Source organism: Microcaecilia unicolor, chromosome 13 (genome assembly GCF_901765095.1).
Source record: "Microcaecilia unicolor chromosome 13, aMicUni1.1, whole genome shotgun sequence".
NCBI lineage: Eukaryota > Metazoa > Chordata > Amphibia > Gymnophiona > Siphonopidae > Microcaecilia > Microcaecilia unicolor.
In genome coordinates this window covers 61,963,536-61,986,258 of record NC_044043.1, presented here as the reverse complement: position 1 = coordinate 61,986,258, position 22,723 = coordinate 61,963,536, and the positions used below count along the sequence as shown (strand labels likewise).

Genomic DNA, 22,723 nt, shown 5'->3' with positions numbered 1-22,723 from the left:
ATATATAGAATCTGGAGGATAGTGGCTTAATATTCCCACTATACATGTAACCAGCAGCAGTGATCACCTTTATATTCACAACTGCTGCCTATCCATATAATGGTACCGAATGGATGTATTTTAACAGCATGACTAGTGTTCAATAAGGTAGAGGCTCCCTGCCAGATTGGAAAATTGACCCAAGAGTTTCCAGAAAATTTAGTTCATGCATATTTATTGTGGATATCCTGAAAACCTGATTAGTTATGAGGTTTCCAAGACAGATTTGGGAAGCCCTTTCTTAGACTCCCTCTAATTCTATAAATGGCGTACACAGTTACATGTTCAATTTGCACATTTAATTATAGAATAGCACCACTTAGTAACTTAATTTGCCTTTGATTGGCGCTTACTTGGCAATAACAGTTAGTCTTAGCACTGATTTCCAGTTAATGGGTGTGAGTTTTGACTCTGTTCTATAAAGTTCATGTGTAAATTGTTTGGTGTGTAACTACACAGGAGCATTCATGTGAGAGGGACATGGACATATCATGGGCATTCTGACAATTCTAGCGTACGCTTTATAGAATACTCTCAGTTATGCGAAAGATGCCACACTTAGGAATGCGCATTTACACCTGCCATAGACATGGTATAAGTGGTTGTGCCTAAATGTTGACATGTAAATGCCGATTTATGGTTGTATATAGATTTGTTTCTTAAAATATTCTGTAAGTTGTAAGGGAAAGAGGGAGGGAGTCTTGATGTTAGCTTATGCCCTTTTCAGTAGTAGCTGAAGGTGGGTTACATTCAAGTACAATAGATATTTTCCAGTTCTCCGAGAGCTTACACTAAGTTTGTACCTGAGGTAATGGAGGGTTAAGTGACTTTTCTCAAGAACATAAAGTGTGGCTGTTGGCTGCTGCTCTAATCATTAGGCTACGAGGTCTTTGATATTTACCTGGTTACAACTGTTTTAATGTCGTCCCAAAGAGATGAGATGGGCTGCCCAGGTCCCATAGAAAGTAACCACTAGTTATGTACATTTGCATCTCATCAATTGTCCTGACACTGAGGTACAAAAAGTATTTAGAGGCGTCCTGGAACTTACTAGTTCAGATTGGGTAAGATTTGTCTATCTTGTTTGCTGACTTCCAGCACCTTCATGATTCCTAGCCAAACTTTCTTGGATCTGCCTCTTTAGTCAGCAAGGAGTGGCTAGGCTACTTAGCTTCCAGTTAAGCTCTTAACTCTTGCTGTCAGATCTTGGACTGACTCCTTTTCGTGACCAGCTGAGTAGCTGTGTGTGCTATGTGTTTGATCCTGCTTATCCTCCATTTTTTTTTCTTATACTTACTCCTACTTCCTAGGGATTGATTCTTTAGTTTGATATCCCTCAAAGTTATCCTTGCCTACTTATTTAGGACTAAAAAATTGGTGCTGAAAAAAATAGTGCTTAGCAGTATTCATAAATGGTGCTTAAAATTAGAATACACCAACAAAACCTTGATGTAAATCCCCTACACCTAAATTAGTCACAGATTCCCTTTATTCTATAACTATGTACATAAAGGAATGCCCATGCCCCCCCCCCCCAAAATGGCTGAGCCCCCTTTTTGGACTTGTGCATAAAATTTACAGGTGTAAATTTTAATTAAATCAAGTAGCACCAATAGTTGTTATCTCAATTATTGGTGCTAACTGGCTCATTCAATTAAATTTTTTGTTCACCCAAATTTGCAAATACCATTTTTAGCGACTTTTATAGAATTCGGTAGTTATTGTGTCTACTCTTGAAATGCTTGTAAGATACTAACATCAGTCTGTTGTTCACTGTTGTTTGGGAACTGGATGCATTTGATCCAACTTGAACATCTGGATCGCACCTCTAATATTTAATTCACTGACACCAGTGCCCTTTCTAGATTCAGCACTGAAGAGGATCCAATGACTTAACCCCCACTGTGCAAGAATACTTCATAGAAGCCTAGCCAATAAAATTAAACTGTTTGACTTGTCCCCAGAAGTAGTTATGTGTATTTTTCATTGGTTTTCTCTCTACTGGTGTGGGCCAGCTCAATTTCTTTTTCTGTCCTTAGACCTCTTTTATCTTCGGTGTTCATGCAGTTGGAGCCTGCATTCCATAATGCAGAATGAGAAACATTGTTGCAAATATGGAAAATTAGAAATGATTGAAATACATTTTTAAGGATTGTGTGGCTGTTACCTTTTACTACACAAATAAGCAGAAGAAATGGCTAACAAATAAATTTAGGGTAATACTTTTTATTGGGTTATCTTAATACACATAAGGGGTAAATTGTTTAAAAACATGTCTGTGTACAAATCCTGTTTTCATGTGTCAAATTAATTTTATGAAATTGCATAACACATGTATAAGTACATATGGTCTTTTCAGTGCATCACATGAAGGCATTCCTGGGGCATAGTTTTAAAGCAGAGCAGGGGTGGACTTACGATGTATGCTTGTGTTTTTTTAAAATAAAACAAGTAGGAATATAGCTCCTTCAGAGCAGATATGTTTATATGCGTTTGTTTCTGTTTTTGGGTGCTTATTTTCTAAAGGCACACAATAAATAAGTAAATCGGTATCTGTGTTGCCTTTATAAAATAAAGCTGCTAATTAAAAAAGAGCATGATGGACCATCAGAAAAAAAATCATAAAGCCAAAGACATGAGCTATACTTTCTGTTCACTGTAAGTGCAAATTTTCAGTCATTGGTCCATCGCAGTAAGAATTGCATGCATAAATCAGTTTCATCATAAATCGCTATCACAAAGGTGCATCCTGACTTGGAGGATTGGCTCCAAAATATGGCTGAAAAATGGGAAGGATTCAACTTTTAAAACGTGCTCAGGCTTTCAAATGCAGAAGATGTAATATGTGTAACTTATGTAGGGAATGTGATGATGTGTACACTGCAAACAAACTTTATTGAAATGTTAAGATTTTTTTTTGTTTGTTTATTTTCAGCACTTGCTATACCGCAAGTGATCCCTGAAGCGACTTTGCAGTATACAATTTCTATTACAAGTACTTTGCACTGTTCTTATTGGGCTCACAATCTGTTATATATTGTACCTGGGGCAATAGAGGGCTAAGTGACTTGCCCAGGGTCACACAGAGCTGTAGCAGGGATTGTACCTGGTTCCCCAGGTCCACAACCCGCTGCACTAAACATTAGGTCACTCCTGAACAATTGACTACATAAAAACTAGATGTGACAGTTCATAGAAAACTATTTCATTCTGCTTTGTTGTTGAGACCATTAGGTTGAACCATGTGACATTCATAAATCCCCAAATTGCTCCTTTGGCTGTCACCGGCACATGATCCAAAACGCATACCTTGTTCTAAATCACTGCTCACCAAGGAGAAGAATTCCTGAGTAGAATTACTTGGTAACAATCTGTAATATTGAGTATTGTGTATCTTTGAGGCACTTTGTCAGCTTTATAAGTCCCTACGCTGGACTACAACAGAGCATCCTTTATCAGCAGTTTTTATAAACAATTCAGAGCTGGATGCCACTTCCAGTAATATATTGCCTGCTGATTTTATGTAGCTGGCTGAAGTTTTTATTATATAGGATAGTTTTTTTTTTAATTGAACTTGTTTGCAGCGTGCATGTCACCACAGTCTCTATGTAGGTTACACATATACTGCTGGATTCTATATATCATACCTAGCGTTCCGTGCCTAAATCTAAGCGTATTCCATAACATTGCTCGTAACTCAATTGGGTTAACAAGCTAATTGGCGTTTTTAACAGCACTTAAGCAGCAATGAGCATTAATTGGCAATAATTAGAATTTACATGCATAACTCGGCATATTCTGTAATGCAGAGTACCTAAATTGTAATGCGTGGAGACAAAAAGGTGCTTGGTTATAGGAGTTTCGTGGGCATTCCAAAATTTATGCACACTGTTATAGAATATGCCTCTGCACCTAATTCTACGCGCCGACATTTACACCATATAAAACGTGGCCTAAATGGATGACTAAATTTGGGTGTGTGGAAAGGCGTTTTGCGTATTCTATTTACCGTGTGAAAAGTTAAGCCTATTATATAAAATTTAGGCATATTTTTTTTACTGCATGGATTTTTCAGGGGCCATATATAGAATCTGACCCATTATGTCTTCTACATTTATAACCTGAGAGCACTATAAAGCAGGGTTGAATCTTTTCTATTTTTCAGCCACATTTTGGAGCTGAAGCAGATACTGAGTCAGGACAGTCCCTTGTGAGTGGTGATCTGTGGCATTACCCTGCTTACAATTCAGTGATATGGAAGAATGTATAATGTTTGCTGTGAACCCGGATCTGATGTCATATAAACTAAGAACATTTCATTTATGTATTGAACATGCTTTGAAGATATTTCTACTAATGCGATCATTGATTTATGCATGAAATTCTTACTGTGATGGATTGATGACTGAACAATTGGCTTCATGATATTTTTTTAATTGTCCATCAAACATTTTCTTCCTAATTCTATAAACTTGCACAATTTGGTGCTTAGTGTTAACCAATAATGGACACTAATTTACAGTTATTCGCATAACTGCCTTTTAGTCAGTATTCTACAAATCGATGGGCCAATGTTAAGAACACCCATGGTAAAGCCAACAACACAGAATCCATACCGCCGATACAGCATAGAAAACTAGCTCGCCAATCCTCAAAGGAAATGGTAGTCAAATTATATCTGCGCTGTAAAAGCGAAAGCAAAGGGGGTGGAGCGTGCTTGGCACATGAGCAGAAGCATTTCACAGTAAACTTAGCTCTTGCTGAGCATGTGCCAAGCAAATCCAAAAGTGAAGCACACAGCGCCTGTTTTCTGCACCTTTAAATAAGCTTTTCAAATTTTTTTTCTTGGGAGGCCTATATTTAAGCGCAGGACACAGGCACCGATGTGTGCTTTGTTTTGTGTGCTGTTCTCTGAGCATTAGGAGGGAATAGGAAATGACTTCATTAACATCTGTTGACTACATTTGTATGTTATTTATGCTAATCTTTGGCGTGCACATTGTCTCCCACGCTAGAGTCTTCTGAGCATTCTGCTCTCACTGGCACTAATTGCCTCTAGTGCCAGCATTACGTTTTGAGCATCGGCCCATGAGTGCGCAAAATCCAGGTCACACAACTGCAAGGGGAGCATGAACCTCAGCAAGTTAGGGGTGTTCTTAGCACTTATTATTATTTTATTATTTATTTAGATTTTGCTCACACCTTTTTCAGTAGTAGCTCAAGGTGAGTTACATTCAAGTACTCTGGATATTTCTCTGTCCCAGGAGGGCTCACAATCTAAGTTTGTACCTGAGGCAATGGAGGGTTAAGTGACTTGCCCAAGATTACAAGGAGCAGCAGTGGGATTTGAACTGGCCACCTCTGGATTGCAAGAAGCTAACCGCTGTTACCACATTCTCTGGCTGTGAATTCCAGAGTTTAATTACATGTTGAGTGAAGAAATATTTCCTCTGATGATTTGTTTAAAATTTACTACTTTGTAGATTCTTTGCATGCCCCCTAGCAGAGCCGGTGGTGGGAGGCGGGGCTGGTGGTTGGGAGGCGGGGAGGGATAGTGCTGGGCAGACTTATACGGTCTGTGCCAGAGCCGGTGGTGGGAGGCGGGGCTGGTGGTTGGGAGGCGGGGATAATGTTGGGCAGACTTATATGGTCTGTGCCAGAGCCGGTGGTGGGAGGTGGGGCTGGTGGTTGGGAGGCGGGGATAGTGCTGGGCAGACTTATACGGTCTGTGCCCTGAAGAGCACAGGTACAAATCAAGATAGGGTATACACAAAAAGTAGCACATGTGAGTTTATCTTGTTGGGCAGACTGGATGGATCGTGCAGGTCTTTTCTGCCGTCATCTACTGTGTTACTTTGTTTATTTATAAAGGCCACTTCAAAGAAAAACAAAGTTTTATAATTCTTTACAGGTCACCTAAAGTTTACATGCCTAACTTTAGGTGACCTGTAGAGAATTATCAAACTTTGTTTCTCTTTGAAGTGGCCTTTATAAATAAACAGAAAGTAGGAGCCTTTTCAGTTTACATGAGCACCCTTTTGCAAAATTATCTTCTTTGTAGTTAGAGTTGAAAATTTAAGTTCCATTTATCAGCTCAATGCAAAATAAGATAAAGGGGCTCATACCACGTGCTCTGAAAGCTATTGCGAGAGGAGCAAAAAAGTAATTTAGAATCTCATGCAATTATAGCCAAAACACATGTATATGTAGCATAGTGCTTTAAAACATCCGTCTCAATTCATATTTCATGTCCAGGGCTGGTCTTAGCAATTGTGGGGCCCTGTGCAGACCGGTTCGGTGGGCCCCTAGCCCCGCCCCTTGTTGACGAGATGTGTTTTAAAACATTTTTTTTTATTTCAAATAAAAAGAAATCAACCAAAACTTGTACAGAAAAACTAATTTAAATATGCACAGTGCTATCATAGGAAACTTTTGGGTTTAAAAAGCAAAACTATATGCATGTAAGGACTGCATAAATGAATTAAAACAAATCCCCTTAATATGTAATACTTGGTAGCAATAATGAAACAGTGATTGAATATTCTTATAGCAAGCAGCCTATGCCAATAGACTTATTTTCCACTGAACATAATTAACTTTGTATGAACTTGGCTGCTAATAGTGTGCTGAACTGGACAATGTTGGCACATTTAGACTGATTCTGGACAGTTCTGCATGAAGGAAGCCTCTCCCTCATTAATCAATACCTTCTCTGGGAAGCAGTAATAATAATAATAAAAAAGGCAAGTGCATTTTTATAATATACAACTGCATTCCACAAAGCAAAAGGAGCAAGTTCCCACATGCCATCTTTCTTTTTTCTTCTGATGTAGGCACAGGAAAAAAAAGATTTTAAATGCTCCCAGGTTTCAATCTAATTCATGTTTAATGTGGGATAAAATGCCATAAATAAGTAAATAAATAGAAACTCTGAATGTTGAGCACCTGATTCTCATAACATGATGTCTGTTTAGTAGCTTTTTACCAGGAGAAAAAAATATCTCTGCACAAATACAGTACTAGGGTGTCCCTTTTAACCAGCCCCTCCAAATGACACAGATATTACCTTCATTTTTTTTAACAGTATCCTTCCCTCCCTGTCCCTTTAACTTGCCCCTCCAAATGACACAGATATTACCTTGATTTTTTTTTTACAGTATCCTCCCCTCCCCTTTAACCAGTCCCTCCAAATGAGACAGATATTACCATGATCCTTCTTTTTTAATTTTTTTCTTACAATATCTTTCCTCTCCCCCACCCACCTATTCCAGACCTCCTCCCCACTCTCCTGAGCTGCAGGGTGCCCTCCAGGCACATACCTGAAGCCACCCTGGTGGTCTAATGAAGTCTTCAGGGCAGGAAAGATCCCCAGACTTTCCTGCCTGCTGCTGGCGCAGACCCTGTTGCAGCCGCATCTTCTTTAAAATGGCTGCCGAGACTTCCACCGGCAGCCTTGCAAGATTTCAGCGGAAGTTTCTGCAGCCATTTTTAAAGAGCATGTGGCTGTCAGCGGGCAGGAAAGACTGGGGATCTTTTCTGCCCAGAAGACTCCACTAGACCATTAGGTGGCTTCAGGTATGTGCCAGGAGGGCACCCTGCAGCTCAGGGGAGGACAGGCAAAGAGTCGGATCGCAGCAATAGCAGGGAGCGGGAGGGAATTCCGAGGGGCCCCTGGAAGTGTGAGGCCCTGTGCAACCACCCCTGCCTAAGACCAGCCCTGTTCATGTCCTTTTCTAAATCAGCATTATGTAACCTTTTGTTACTTGAAAGTTGCTTTCAGCCCAGTTTGAAAGCACCCCTCTGTTTATTTTTCTCTGTGGTTAAAACATACATTCTAAATCCATTTTGTTAGTGATTTAAGAGAGCTACTGTGCTCTGCAGATAATATAGACAAATCTATTTAATATATGCAAAGAATAAAAACAGTCCTTGGAGAGCACTGTAGATTGTCTCTGGAAGCATGGTCTGAGAAACCTGAGAGGAAAGGTGAACTGTACAGGAGAGGGATAATATACTGTGCTTTATACTTATTCTAATTTATTATTTTTAGGGCGTCCAGCACAGCGGAATGGTGTAAAGTACCTTAGACTGAATATTGACATTTCTACTTCACCAGCATGGAGTGGCTAATGCAGAGGGTGGAAAAAGAGCTGCATATTGACCAAAGACAACTTGCTGCTGGAGAGGGGACGCATGTTATTGCCTTTGTGCCCCTGAAGTGGCTGGTGAGCCTAAAAGAAAGAAGGACACTTCCCAGGCAGTGCCCACGTCCAGAAGGGTTGAGTGACGTAGAGGTGCAGACTTTTTTGCAACGTTCTGTGCAGAAATTGCCCATTGGCTGGGTGAGAGTAGAAATCCATGGTCTGAGGAAAAAAAGACTGGACTACACGCTGATTTGGAATCAAGCTGAGCTGGAAGAGAATAATGATTCAGAGTTGCTAGTTAGATTTATGCAGAATGTTGCCTTGCAGAACTATAAAAATTTATGGCTCAAAGCCCACGGAACTTATGTACAGTCATACAGTGGTATCCAGGAAATATGCAAAGTGCAGGCCTTGAGTGCAATAAAACTGGCTCTTCAAAAGGTTTTTGGCTGTTCATTCATTCAAATGGATAAATCTGCACAGTTCCTCTCCCCTGCCAAAGAGGGTGTTCCTATTGCAGGTGGTAGCTCCTCATGCGCTAATATTCTCCATGTGGAAGCAATGCTAGAGTCGGCAGATATGCTGTATATTATCCAAACTTACCAACCCTATTCATTGTATGATGTAGTCACGTTTAGCCCTGCCAAACTTGCTAACAGTCATGCCAAAGTGCTCTTTATTCTCTTCAGTGTTCTGCAGGCCATAAAGGCTTGCCATCAAGAGGGATTGGCTTGTGGAGCCTTGTCCCTTCGTAGTGTTGTCATTGATGAGAAACTATGCAGCCAGCTTAGACTTAATTTAAGCGACTATGAGAAATTGGAGGTGGACAAAACAAAAACTCGAAAAAAGCACCATGAAAGAAACAGCAATCTTCCCGAAAAGATGAGGCTGGAAGGATCATCTTCTGCCTGTCAAGAAGAATTAAGGGGGCTGATGTTGGGTTGGGTGCATGGACAAGTATCCAACTTTGATTATCTTATGAAAATTAACCACTTGGCTGGACGTCGAGAGGGAGATCCAAATTACCACCCAGTGTTACCTTGGGTGGTAGATTTTACCACTAAAAATGGCAAATTCAGGAACCTCAAAAAATCTAAATTCCGTCTCAACAAAGGAGACAAACAGCTGGAATTTACCTATGAAATGACCAAGCAAGCTTTTGTAGCTGGTGGGACAAGTGCTGAACAGCTGCATGTCCCTCACCACATCTCAGATGTTCTCTCTGACATCACTTACTATGTGTACAAAGCCAGAAGAACCCCAAAGGCTGTTTTATGCTGCCATGTACGATCCCAGTGGGAACCAAATGAGTATCCTTCTAGTATGGAGAGGATGCAAGCCTGGACCCCTGATGAGTGTATCCCTGAATTTTATACAGACCCTACCATCTTCAGATCTATTCACCCAGACATGCCTGACCTTGAGATTCCATCCTGGTGCAACACTTATGAGGAGTTCATTGATGTTCATCGCCAGCTGTTGGAGAGCAGGGAAGTCTCTCAGGATATGCACCACTGGATTGATCTCACCTTTGGATCCAAGCTAGTTGGGAAAGATGCAGTCAAGGAAAAAAATGTTTGTTTACACCTAGTTGATAATCATACTAACCTGACTAGCTATGGGGTGGTACAGCTGTTTGATCAACCACACCCTAAGCGCTTACTGGAACCTGCATATATTCCTTCTGAAGCACCTATCACAAAGTCTGTCATTAAGACCTCAAGAGAGATGACAGTGTGGGAAGATACCCAGAATCAGGTGTCTGAAGGAATAAATGGGTTGGTGTTGGAGGCAACAGGTAGCTGGTCGGTTGACAAAACTGCTACCGAAGATGATGAGTTGGAGCAAGGCATGGAAGCTCTGGATTCCATCCCTTCAGCTGGAAGAGTTTTGGATCAACCTTCTGTGCTGTCCTCTTCCCAGGTAGAAAGTAGAATCCCAGCCTCCCGATTCAACCGAAGGAACAAGGCTGGTATTTTAGACCAGGCTGATGGGGATGAGAGAAAGTTTGTGCTTCCTGAGACGTATAATCCTCTCCAAGCCCTGGAAGAGTTGGAGAAATTGGATAATTTTTTAGTTAAAAGTTTAAATGATGAAATACAATCAATAAAACAGGCTCAAGATGTGCCTGAGGTGAGCCTCTTGGATTTCTTTCAGAGAGATATGCAAGCACTTGGAGTCATGATCGCTGAAATTGTGTTTGCTCCCAGGGTTCGTACTTTGAGGCCTGCAGCTTCCTTACTGGACCGTTTCCTTACAGTTCGGAAGCTCTGTAGGTATTACACTAAGGAGATCCCAGCTCCTCTGCAGTACCTACTGGAAAAATTATTACAGCTTCATACACCAGAGAATGTGCTACTTAAAAACATGAAAGCTAACTGCTCTGTTACACTGTTTCAATACAAACAGATTTCCAAAGGTTTACCTCCACCTTGCCCTTCTCAGCTTCTCAGTCCCTTCTGCTCCATTATTCCTTTCCCTCCTTATTTTATATCTTTGCACACATTTATTTTAACCTATCAGTCAAGGAGAGCAGAAGATGAGTCTCAAGGTCGTGAACTTGTCTTCCAGCTGTGGCAGCAGTTGGAGGGGATACTGAACAAAATCACACCTGAAGGTTTGGAGATCCTCTTGCCTTTCATCTTGTCTTTGATGTCGGAGGAGAACACTGCTGTCTATGCAGCTTGGTATCTTTTTGAACCGATAGCCAAAGCCTTAGGCCCAAAGAATGCCAATAAGTACCTGCTGAAGCCTCTCATTGGTGCATATGAGAATCCGTCCCATCTCCATGGCCGATTCTACCTTTATACAGACTGTTTTGTGGCACAATTAATTGTTCGACTGGGGCTCCAATCATTTCTGTCTCATTTGCTCACTCATGTCCTTCAGATTCTTGTTGGTGTTGAGAACTCAAAGGAGGAAAGCAAAACCTTTGGAGGAGCTGCAGAAGATGAGGAAAGTGGAGGTGGTACTCCTGTGTCTTGCTCTTTTGGTGAAGAGAGAAAAAATGATGATGAACGCAGCCCTTCTGGGCTAGAGTTATTGGACTATACATCTGGAGTCAGCTTCCATGACCATGTGTACGTGACAGAAAGTGAGGATTTCCAGAATGGTCTTTATGTGAGTGAATCCCTGGAGCCCCAGGAACAGGAGGCCTTAAGCATAGGAAGACTGAGTAACAAGAGCAGCTCTAGTGAGGTATCTCTGGGTGAGGACAAGCCCACAGATAGTGATTCTCTTAAGGAGAAGAGTAGCTTAAAGTCTGTGGATAGTAGTCAGGACCTGAAGCAGAGTGAGGAATCTGAGGAAGAGGAATGTGATGCTAATGTAGACCTCAAAGAGCTTGTCCTTTCTGCAGACACTGATATTTCCATGGACACTGTTTTGACCAATGAAAATATAGAACAAGAGGAGGAAGAACATGAGTTGAATGACCAATCAGAGGAAAAAGAGCAGAAGATCCTCCTGGGTAAGGACCTCTGGGTTATTCTATATAGACGAAGGAAAAAGAGCAGGGAAGTCCTTCCACAGCAGTCGAACAATCAACCAGCAGGGTGGAGAAGTGTTCCAAAGAATGAACAGAAGTCAATAGTTTTCCAAAAGGTTTATTCTCCTTAAAGTCACATGAATCACCTGGTCCTGACATGGTCCATGTTTCGGCTGTATGCCTTCCTCAGGGGTCATAGCTCAAAATATGTGACCTTGATGACTTGAGGAGAGCGTCTCTTCAAATGAAAAAGAAAGATGTAATCCTTTGTGGAGCAGATCTTTCACCATGCCTAACAACCTTGGTGTGAGATGCCATTCTCAAGTGCCCACACGCTATTGGAGGACCCACAGTGCTAATTGTTTCCTTTGCCTGAATGTGCCAAAGTGTTGATGTTGTGTTGCCTCAAGTGCAGAGGTGAAGTGGCTAATGGTACTGTTTGGACAAAGATAGTATTGTCCCTTCCCACACTAAGGTTGTTAGGCATGGTGAAAAATCTGCTTCACAAAGGATTACATCTTTCTTTTACATTTGAGGAGATGCTCTCCCCAAGTCATCAAGGTCACATATTTTGAGCTGTGACCCCTGAGGAAGGCATACAACCGAAGCACGGACCATGTCGAGTCCAGGTGATTCATGTGACTTTTTATAAAGAGAATAAATGTTTTGGAAGACTATTGACTTCTGTTCATTCTTTGGAACATTCCTCCACCCTCTGTTGGTTGATTATTCTATATAGATACTGTGCACTCAGTAAGCATGCTGAATATTCATGTGGACCTGACCTTTGGTAAGGGTGAGTATAATTAATTTAAGTGATCACAAGCAGAGCTAACTTGGCTTCATTAAATACTCTGAGAGTGTCTCAGAATTTACACACAGTGTTCAGAACATAAAAACGTTTCTATTTGGTCTTTCAGTAAGCTTTTTTCTTGCATTGCCCTTGAGCAGAAGGCACTAAAGAACCTCAGCGGAGCCCAGACTTAAAAGTATGCAGGTGATTTTAGAAGGGTTAGGTGGCATTTTTATATTTAAATCCGCGAACACATGTAAGTAATGATTTTAGCAAAGCTGCTTTTTATACATATATGCCTGCAGCCTGTTTGGATGTGTTGTGGGCAGACCAGTTTGAGGCATGTACTCCATATTTTACACTGGCTCTATGGGTATTTCAGAAAAGCTCATCAGCTTTTATACCTGCTTCAGTCGCCCTATAACTATGGACTTTTTCTGTGGACCTAGGCTTGAGAGGAGAGCATGAGCTGGGAATCTTGCTCACTTCTCTGGCTTTGCTAATATTTGTCACTTCTCAAGGTGGGTTTTGTTTTACAATATGGCTCCATAGTTAATTCCCTCTAGACATGCAGGTTTTCAAAATCTGTCATTTACACAGAAAATTAGCAAAATTGTGATGGGCTTGATTTTATATCAGGGCGCCTATATGAGAAATCCAGAAAAGGTGCTTATTTAAACTGTGTACTTTATAAAATAGGCACGCAGACCCAGACCCAGCAGCACACAGATGACAGAGTGCATTTACACATGCCCAGAAGTGTCAGTGTGCATCTACTATACGCGTGTAGTCACATATTTTATAAAATATGTAGGTAGATCACAACTGCATTCCTGCTCTGCCCAAACTACACTCCCTGGGATTATCTGTGTACGATGCGCATAGAAGTGCGTGGCCTGGCGCTTGTGTCGCAGGGCAATTCCATAATAGGCCTTTTCTGTGTACAAAAGCGTTTTCATGCAGATAAACCTTAGTAAAAGCCATGTACTTTTGCAAAGCCTTGACTGACGCCACTTTTTTTTTTTGTGTTCTCTTTGGTAAAATGGCTTCTGATGTGTGTTAAACCAAGTACACGTGCTTTTTTTAAATGGCACAGCATGTATTTTATAAAAACCTCTGGGTTCCTTTTATAAAGCCACGCTAGTGATTCCAGCATGGCAAGTGCAATGAAGCCCATAGGAAATGAATGAGCTTTGTTGCATTTGCTGCGCTGGAATCACTAGCATGGCTTTGTAAAAGGAGCCCTCTGTGTCATAAGGGTAAGGTTTTAAGATGGATATGGGGGCAGCACCCCTTCCAAATGTTGAGCATCCTAATGCTCAATTGGTCCCCTTATCCCACTGCCAATATCACTTCCTTATCCTTTGTCCCTCCCCTCCACCCCCCCCCCCCCACACACACATATACAAAGTAATTGGGCAAATTATACCTGTGCTCTGCATTGAACAGATAAATATAAAAGAGACTTTTTATAGTTTTGCCCATATGGACCTAGAACATTGGTGTTCGGATGTAGTTGGGCCTATACAACATTGAGCTGTACATGCTCTGTTATAAAGAAAAAAATTTTATGAGAATGTTTAATTGCTGAAGCAAGCTTCAGGAGCTCTCTTTAAACAAATGAACACCAAAGCAAACATGCTACCACTCTCCCATGTTTTTGTACATTTCAGACCTATGGGAATAATTTTTTTTTTTTCTCACCAGCATATGGAGACAGAACAGAACAAACAGGAGTAGAGTTGACCAAAAGACAGATCCAACTCAGGAGATAGTGCTCAAAAGATGCTTTTATTGGTTGCTTGAATAAAGGACCTGACGTGGTCCATGTTTCGGCATTGCAAAACGCCTGTCTCAGGGATCACAAAAGGTGTTCACAGATTACACTGACCAGACAAAGTTGCCAATCAGCATGCTCTCAAAGGGAGTAACAAAAACGCATGCTATTGTCGGGTCCTTTATTCAAGCAACCAATAAAGTATCTTTCAAGCACTATCTCCTGAGTTGACTTTGTCTTTTGGTCAGCCTCTACTCTTGTTTGTTTGGTTTGGTCGTCGTGGAGGTTTTTCCTCCTGGAAGGACAGGCTGAAGCAGAGTGGTCCTCCTGTCTGTGCTGCCATCTGACTATTCTGTCTCCAAGACATGATCCATGTTTCACCCATTTTGCAAGTGTTAAATTGCATTCTTATGTTTTGTGCTGACATTTTTCCAAAGTTGAAATATTTACCTTTTTTTTTCTTCACAAGGACTACAATGTTTACCGTTTGGGTGTCTTGTTTACCAAACTGAAGTACTTGTTTGTAAATGTTACACTTCTTTTTTCAATTTTCTTTGTGTTTTTTTGAAAATTGTCTTTTTCTGTGTCTAATTATGTTGTGATATTGTTACAGCCCAAAAAGGTCTAGGGTGGCATGGGATGTTGCCATACATGATCAGGTAATGTGCAGTTGTCATTCTTGCCATGTCAAGAAATTCCTTTTAATAGGAATTAAAATGAACCCTGTCATTATGATTATGCACATCTGTCTTTGTTTACATCATGTATCAGTAAATTTTGAGTTAAAAATTAGAAGCCAGTTCTCAAAAGCACTCAAAATAACTTTTTTTTTCTTTAAAAATCCATCACTTTAAACATAGAATTTTGGACACATAGCTTTGGCCATGTAACAATTTATCTGTCCAGAAACAAGATGGGATTTGAAGTATTCTGGGGGCAGTGCCACTTAACTAATACCATATATGTTTAAACAGTGATATTCAGCTACTAAATATATTATTACAGTGGTGTGAATTCACACAAGTACCCCTGATGTTAACTGGGCAAACCTCCCTCTCCCCCTATACAAGACCAACTTAACCATTAGACAAGACTAGGCAATTGCCTAATGTGGATTTGGGGCAGAATATTTTAATATCTAATAAAAGTATGTCATCCAGTTATGCATTTTTGTAAGATTGTTGTGTAATGATCATGATTGTTGAGTTTAATCATCAAAATCTTGAGAGAAAGAGGATGATCCAGGGGCCTAAAATTTTAACTGAAAGGGGTACAAGGCTGAAGGTTTGCCGAGGCCCCCAGTACTCTTGGAGCAGTTCTGCCAGTCAAGAAGGGGGGACCCAGTGATCCCTGCACTGCAGAGACAGAGAGAGGCAAAGTTTGACAGCACTGTATTTTACATTATGTCCCAACATTTTTCTTTAAGGTGCCAATGATCAGGTTCCCTGTGCTGTTCTGAACAGTGCAGTAAAATTACTGCTGTAACAGTGCAGGGAAAGAGAGCCCTTAGTGCTAATAACAACATTCAAATTTATGTGCATTATTAGCGTTGATCTGCAGGAGGATTGTGCCTGGGCACGTGCTCAAGGCACAATCCTCCCGCAGAAGAGGTTTGACAGGCCCGGACCTTCAGGCTCCCCATCCTGCCAAACACAAGCACCTGGAGGTCCAATGAACCCCAGTCCCACCTGACCCACCCCACCTAGCACAGGGGTGCCTGGAGGTCTGGTGGACCCTCGGGCCCCTCACCCCCGGAGCATATACCCCCTTCCCACACATACACACACTGAATGCCCTGGTGATCCAGTGGGACCCATGATAGGGGCCTGATGTGACTCGACTATCCCTGGTGCTGAGCGGTAGGGGGGGTCCCTCTCCAACCCAACTCTCTCCCCTGGTATCTTTAAGTTGGAGGAGGAGGAGGGACTAGCACTTCCTCCTCCTGTGTGGGTGCTACATCAAAATGGCAGTGCCCTGTCCGGTATATCCTGGGATGCACTGGATGGGGTTTAACTTCCACATAAGAGAGTTTTTCTTTTGTGTTTTGAGGGGGTTGGGGAGGAAGGGGCCTGGAATAATGCAAATGCTGAGCATTGGAGAGGAATTCTAATAACTCTATTTAGCATGCATTTGCATGTTTGTTACATTCAGAGCTGGCGATCTCGTTATATCCTGCACTCACTGGCTCGGAATATTTTGCGGTAGCAAATGCAGGCGTTAGTCTGGCGCTAATGACCCGCATTTACTTTTAAGCATCGGGATCTAAATTACTCGTTCCTTTTCTGGTATCCAGAGATGTATTTAAGTGCAGCATCTCCTGCTGTCAAGGTCCAAGTCTCACGATCACATGACCTTGATGCAACACTTGGATTCATCGGCAGGTGGTGGTGTGCTACAGTGCTTTTCAAGCTGCCAAGCTGGAACGAGTAATGATTAAAGGAGGATGTTGGGAGGCGGTATGGCAGCACTATTAAAGGTGAGTACACTGTTGTTTCGCTCTGCACCATGACAGTCCTTCAGCAGACTTTCACTGCATTTCAAATTATGTGGCCTGCAAAGATGACTAACTTGGACACTCAAAATCAGGCAGCACTGCTGTATATACAAAGACAAATAGGTTATGCTGCTTAATATACTTATTACTCCTGGAAGAATTCTGCACAAAAAATTTTAAATTCTGCATAGTTTATTTGTAGTGTATTTTTGCACAAAACTCTCCCATTATAAGGCCTGAAATCCTCCTGCATTTTCCCTCCTCAGGCTCCATTCTCCCCTATTCCCTCTCTCATTCCAACTGCAGTTCTTTTTCCGTAGAATTCCCAGCAAGACCCCTCATTCTCCCCTCCCTGTGACACACCCTCAAGCTTGATTCCACACCCCCCCCCCCTCAACATCAGTGGCAGACTCAGCTTGTTCTGCCCCTTTCCCCACCGCCACATCACAATCTTTCTTTGCTGCTTCCCCCCATCCCCATGACATACAGTCACATTGCTCTGCCCCCTTCACAATTCCCTGGCACACACTAGCCACTGGCACCAGCTGCTGCTTTGCTCACTCGCCACCTCGACCCCTGCTGAGTTTGTGTGGCAAGAAGAGGAGGGAGGGAACTGCTGCACATCAAGGTGCTTCCTCTTTTGTACTGTCCTAGAACTGACTGTTCATAATGAACCATGCGGGCCTCTACAGCCCTTTGATTCAAATAAACAGTTGGGTCTAGGCTGGCACAGGAGGAGGAAGCAGCAGCTCAAAGTGTAGCCATTCACTTCCTTCTCCTCTTGCTGCACGATCTCAGCGCTGTGCAGTTGCGCAGAATTCCCCCAGGAGTAATATATAAATGTAACGGTCTACATTAGATATGCGGCTGAATATTGACCTCTGTCTTTTGAAATGTAATTAATTCCAGACTAGTGACAAATGTTTTATATTTTGTAGATGCTTGATGTTCGGTGGGTGAGGAAAGAGCATACATACACAACGTAATATAAAGAAATCTAAAGTTGATGTACAGCAGAATTAGCAATGGAAGAGAAAATCAAGGCGGGGCCTTAGCAATCACCAGCTTACCTAGCTCTGCAACACATCCTGTTCCTTGCATTGATTACTCTAGAAAAAGGAAGACAATGCTAGAGGGAGGAAGATGCTTAAAAGGGTCTGTGACATATAAAGGGTCAAGAACCACGGCAGTAGACACAGGACAGGGTCTTGGAGAGAATCTTATTATCTGGAGTTGGTCCATGTTGATTCTTTAGCAACATTGTGAAAGCCGAATGTTTGTGTTTTCATGCACAGCCTGGTTTATTAAAAGATTCAGAGCCAATCTGAAAACTCATTTATTTCAAATTTCATTTGGTTGATTTTTTTGGGGAGGGCTGAAAACATCAGCAACTCTGTAGTCTGTGTGCATGTTTTTTTTTCTTGGTGTGTGTCTTTCCTTTTTAAGTTTTTAAAGGTTTTTATTCAGGATCAAAAGAACCATACAGCAAACTGCAAAGTCAACAGTCAATTATATGACAACAAAGAAACAATGATATAACAATGAACAAAGCATCATACAGCATGAGATGAAACTTATGATCCCAATTTTTGTGAACAACCTACTACCGCCATCCCCATGATCCTTATCCTTTTGAGAATACAGCTGTAACAGCCTGTTGTCTGGACTCTTATGACTCCAGGCCATCTTATTGAGATGAGCATGCCCAAGATTTCCTAACCTTCCCATCCAGGCAGAGGACCCTGTGACAGCCTGTTGTAGGCAATAACCAAATCTAATAACCAAACCTAACCTAACCTCTATACCTTTCAGGAAATCTAGACTGCCCCAATTTGATGACCTCTACTTGACTAACTGTACATTTGTCCTTTAGATTGTAAGCTCTTTGAGCAGGGACTGGCTTTCTATGTTGAATTGTACAGCGCTGCGTAACCCTAGTAGTGCTTTAGAAATGTTAAATAATAGTAGTAGTAAATCATGATATGCTTTGGAATTTATTCAGTACCACACTTGATTCTTTCCTTTTTAGAATGGAGTTCAGTTTCTACTTCTTTCATGTTTATTACCTTGATTTGGCATAAACCAAGATTAGTGATAAAGCAAGATTTTAATAAACATAAACATACTGATACACCAGTATGTATCAATACATCTCAAGCAGGAATTTTCCCAGATAGACTTAAAAGAGCCATGATCTGCATTTTGTTACAAAACAAAATCTAACTTAGATGTCTTGGTGGTGTCAAAAGTATAAGCTTGTCTCCAGTTCTCTTTATCTGGTCACATTTATTGAATGGTTAACTGCAGTGTGGTGTGTACAGGTCATAGATAAGTAGACTTCTGTAGGCTGATGACAGTTGGGCTTTTGCCCAGTCTTCAGTAGTGAGAGCTTCTAGCTTTGACCAATGACCTGAAAGTTGTCTAGATCAATGTTTATGTTAACTGACTATTTCACTAGACTTATCTGCTGCCTTCGACTAGATCATCCTAGTTTATTGACTAGAGATTCTTGGAATTGAAGGCACAATGCACAAATGGCTCATTTCTTTAGTCAAAGATTTCAGTGGGTGAAATGTTCAGATAGCTCAGATTCCTTGGCAGTACATTGCTGTGTTCTCCAAAGCTCTATATTTTCCTCTTGCTACTAAATGTATGTCCATCCATTGTTTTTTTTTTTTTTTTTTTTTTTTTTGGGGGGGGGGGGGGGGGGGAATAGTAGTTAAGAAGCATAGGGTTCAAATCTCAACTCTATATGCCCAGGGCAGGATTCAGCATAGGCACATTAGATATGTGCCTACGCCCAAATGTTCAGGAGATGCCCTCTCAGATGCCAGTTCCATGGTTCTCAGGGCAGAATTTTGCTTTAGTAATATTTGCTGGCAGATAAAAAAGATTGGAGGTCAGGGTGAGCCATAACGGCCACTGTATTCACCCCTGTGCATTGACCTTCAACTTGACTTTGCAGTCAGAACCATGTGAGGCTCCATTTCTGGGTGTGTTAAATATATTTCTCAGAGGACAAGCAGGACATGTTCTTCTCACGTGGGTGATGTCATCCATGGAGCCCTGCTGCGGATGCTCCAAATGGTTTTTGAACTTCTAGAAGCCTTTGGCAAGCCTGACCCCGCATGCATGCAGGTCTTGCTTCCCACTTGACTCAGGCTGGACCCTCAGTTTCGTTTTCTCCTCAGAGCTGTTTAGATATGTCTCTCTTGTGCATTTCTTTTTCCAGGCAATTTTTTTTTTGGCCTTTTTGCCCTTTTTTTTTCTCTTCATTTGAGGTATCACGGGACCATTTTATTTTCTCTACCTTTTAGATTTTTGTGACACTTTAAAAGTTTCCTTTATTTTTCACAGCTTGCAGCCTACTTAGGCTTGAGCTCCCAGTTTTGGCAAAAAAAACCAAACCCAAAACCAAAAATACATATAAAATTTAGTTTTGAAAAATTGAGCTGTTGGATTTTGCTTTGGCTATTTTTCCAGAGATGTCCCAGAAACTTTCCAGCAGGTTTAAGAAGTGTTTGAGGTGCGGTAGGACCATTTCTGTGACTGCCACAATTGGTGCCTACTGCGATCATCAGTCCTCTCTCACTGTAAACTCTGATCTCAAATGGAAGAGTAGAGCCCCCCCCCCCTCAGCTCGAGAAACTGGTGTGCTGAAGGCCGGTCCATCAACATTCGCGTTGGAGGTGTTGACTCCAATGGTATTGAGAGCTGCATTGATTCACTGGAGATGCACCCGAACCTGTATTGAGGTGATCTCAACCTGCCTCAGTATCGGTAGTGTCTGCTTGGGTGGAGCATCATCAGACCCTACACCAAGGACACATGAGGATTCCTTGTCATCATTGGCATCAAAGGATACCAGTGTCCTGCATTGAATGAAGGTGAAGGAGTATGGCTGACATTCCCTCTCAGAGCATGGTGTCAGGAGTGCTGGGGTACCGGCATCGCTGGTCCTCAAAGCATCAGTGTCATGAGGATCACTTCCCCTGTGTGGGGATGCCAATAAGCCAGGCTTCCCAAAGCTGGGCCCCTTGGTCTGTACTAGCTCCAGCCCCACCTTTATTGATGTCTGTTCTCAAGGAGTGGCTCCAGGTTTTGTTACAGGAGTAGCTGGAGCACATTCTTGCTTGGTGTGATGCCGTGTCATTGAGGGTATTGGTACCAACTACAGTCCTGCTGCAGCCTATCCTGGAAACTCACGGTGTGTCTGTCAGCTGTTTATCGATGCTGGTGCCTTGAAGGACATCAGAGCCAGCACCAACCAATGTGATGCTCCTTTCCAGACCTACAGGAGAGGAAGCTATCCCAGAGTCCAAGTAAGGACCCGCTTCTTGGCACTCTCACCCAGAGCCTGGTTTGTTTGTCCAGTGATCCAAGCCAGATGCAGATTAAGATGCCCCACAAGGAGTACTTCCAGAGTCAGATACAGACTGTTTTTGGAGGGGGGGGGGGGAATATGAAGTAGAACCAGAGGAGGGTTCCCTTGGTCTGCCTTCAGACCCTTCTCCACCTCAGGAAAGGAGAGAGTCTCCCCCAGAGGAGCTCTCCTTTCTTATGTTTCTGAGAGAAATGGCTGAGGCCATCCTCTTTAATTTGGAAATTGAGAATGAGCCTAGGGCCGAGGTGTTAGAGGTCCTTGATTATAACTCCGCTCCTAAGGAAACTGTGACAGTACCCGTACACAGCATCCTTAAGACTGCACAAATGATGAATTGGGTGACCTTCTTACTGTGCAGCCTGTACCTAAGAAGGCGGACTCTGTATAGAATCCAGAAGGCTCCCGAATTTGAGAAGCAGCAGCAGCAGCTTCTGTACCATTCTATCATCGTTGAATCCACCCCCAAAAGAGCCAGAAATTTGAGGACCCATGTCCCAGTGCCCTAGGGCAGGGATGCTTGTACTCTGGAGTCTTTTGAGAGGAAAGTGTTTCAGGGCTCGAAGCTCATTTCCTTTTTCCAGTCATACCATTTCTACATGAGTATCTACTTGGTGTGCAGTGCGATGGAGTTTGTGGAGACACTTCCTCCAGAGAAAGTGCTGAGCTCTATCAGCCAGTAGCCAAGCAGAAGGAGTGTCAAAAACATGGCCCAGACACCCTATGATGCTTTTAATGTGATGTCCAAATTGTCTGCGTTAGGTATTGGTGCGTGCAGATTTTCATGGCTGCGTGTCTCTGCTCTAGAGCTAGCACTGTAGGAAAAATTGGCAGATGTCACTTGCTGAGGAGACAACCTTTTTGGGTACAAGATCAAAGAGATTGCTGACCTCATTAAGAAGAGGACTGATATCATCAGGTCCCTGTCTCGGCCCACTCCTTCCATGGCCTCCACTTCTCAGAGGTTTTCATGTGGAAGTCGAAAGAGTTCCTACTACTCTGAAACCCCAGCCAGCTTCCCAGTTTAAGCAGGGGACATGTTTTTGACTGGCTCCAGCAGAGCATAGCAAAAATAAAAGTATCCATTCCAAATGACCTACCAGTGGGAGGGAGGCTGAATTGTTTTTCCAAGAAAGGTGGCCCCTTATAACCTCAGACCAATGGGTTCTATAAATTGTCTAGGAAGGTTATACCCTCAATTGGTGTCATTCTCCTCCAGTTGCCCACCAAAAGCCTCAAAACTCAGCTCTCAGCATTGGGAAGTTTTCATAGAGGAGCCTTCCTCCCTTCTAAAGGCCCATGTGGTTGAACCCATTCCACCAGATGAAGAAGGGACTGGATTCTATTCCAAATACTACCTTGTGCCCAGAAAGACGGGGGATTTTGTTTTACCCTGGACCTAAGGGCCCTGAACAAATGTCTGGTCAATGAAAAGCTTTTAGGATGATTTTCCTGGGCATTCTTCTTCCCATGATTCAGTTGAATGATTGTCTATGCTATCTGGACTTAAAGGATGCTTATATCCACATCCGGATATGTCTCAGTCACAGGATGTATCTCAGATTTTGAGTAGGAAAAAACATCACTTACCAGTATCGCGTTTGCTCC

At 42.2% G+C, this 22,723-nt stretch overlaps 1 protein-coding gene across 1 annotated transcript in view; it reads left to right on the top strand.

Annotated features, from left to right (window-relative positions):
* The window catches only part of WDR81 (WD repeat domain 81), an 80,963-nt gene that overhangs the window by 23,572 nt on the left and 34,668 nt on the right, over positions 1-22,723 (top strand). The window contains 1 exon segment of the mRNA XM_030186256.1: positions 8,090-11,652. Coding sequence (XP_030042116.1) covers positions 8,157-11,652 — 3,496 coding nt within the window. The 5' untranslated portion in view covers positions 8,090-8,156.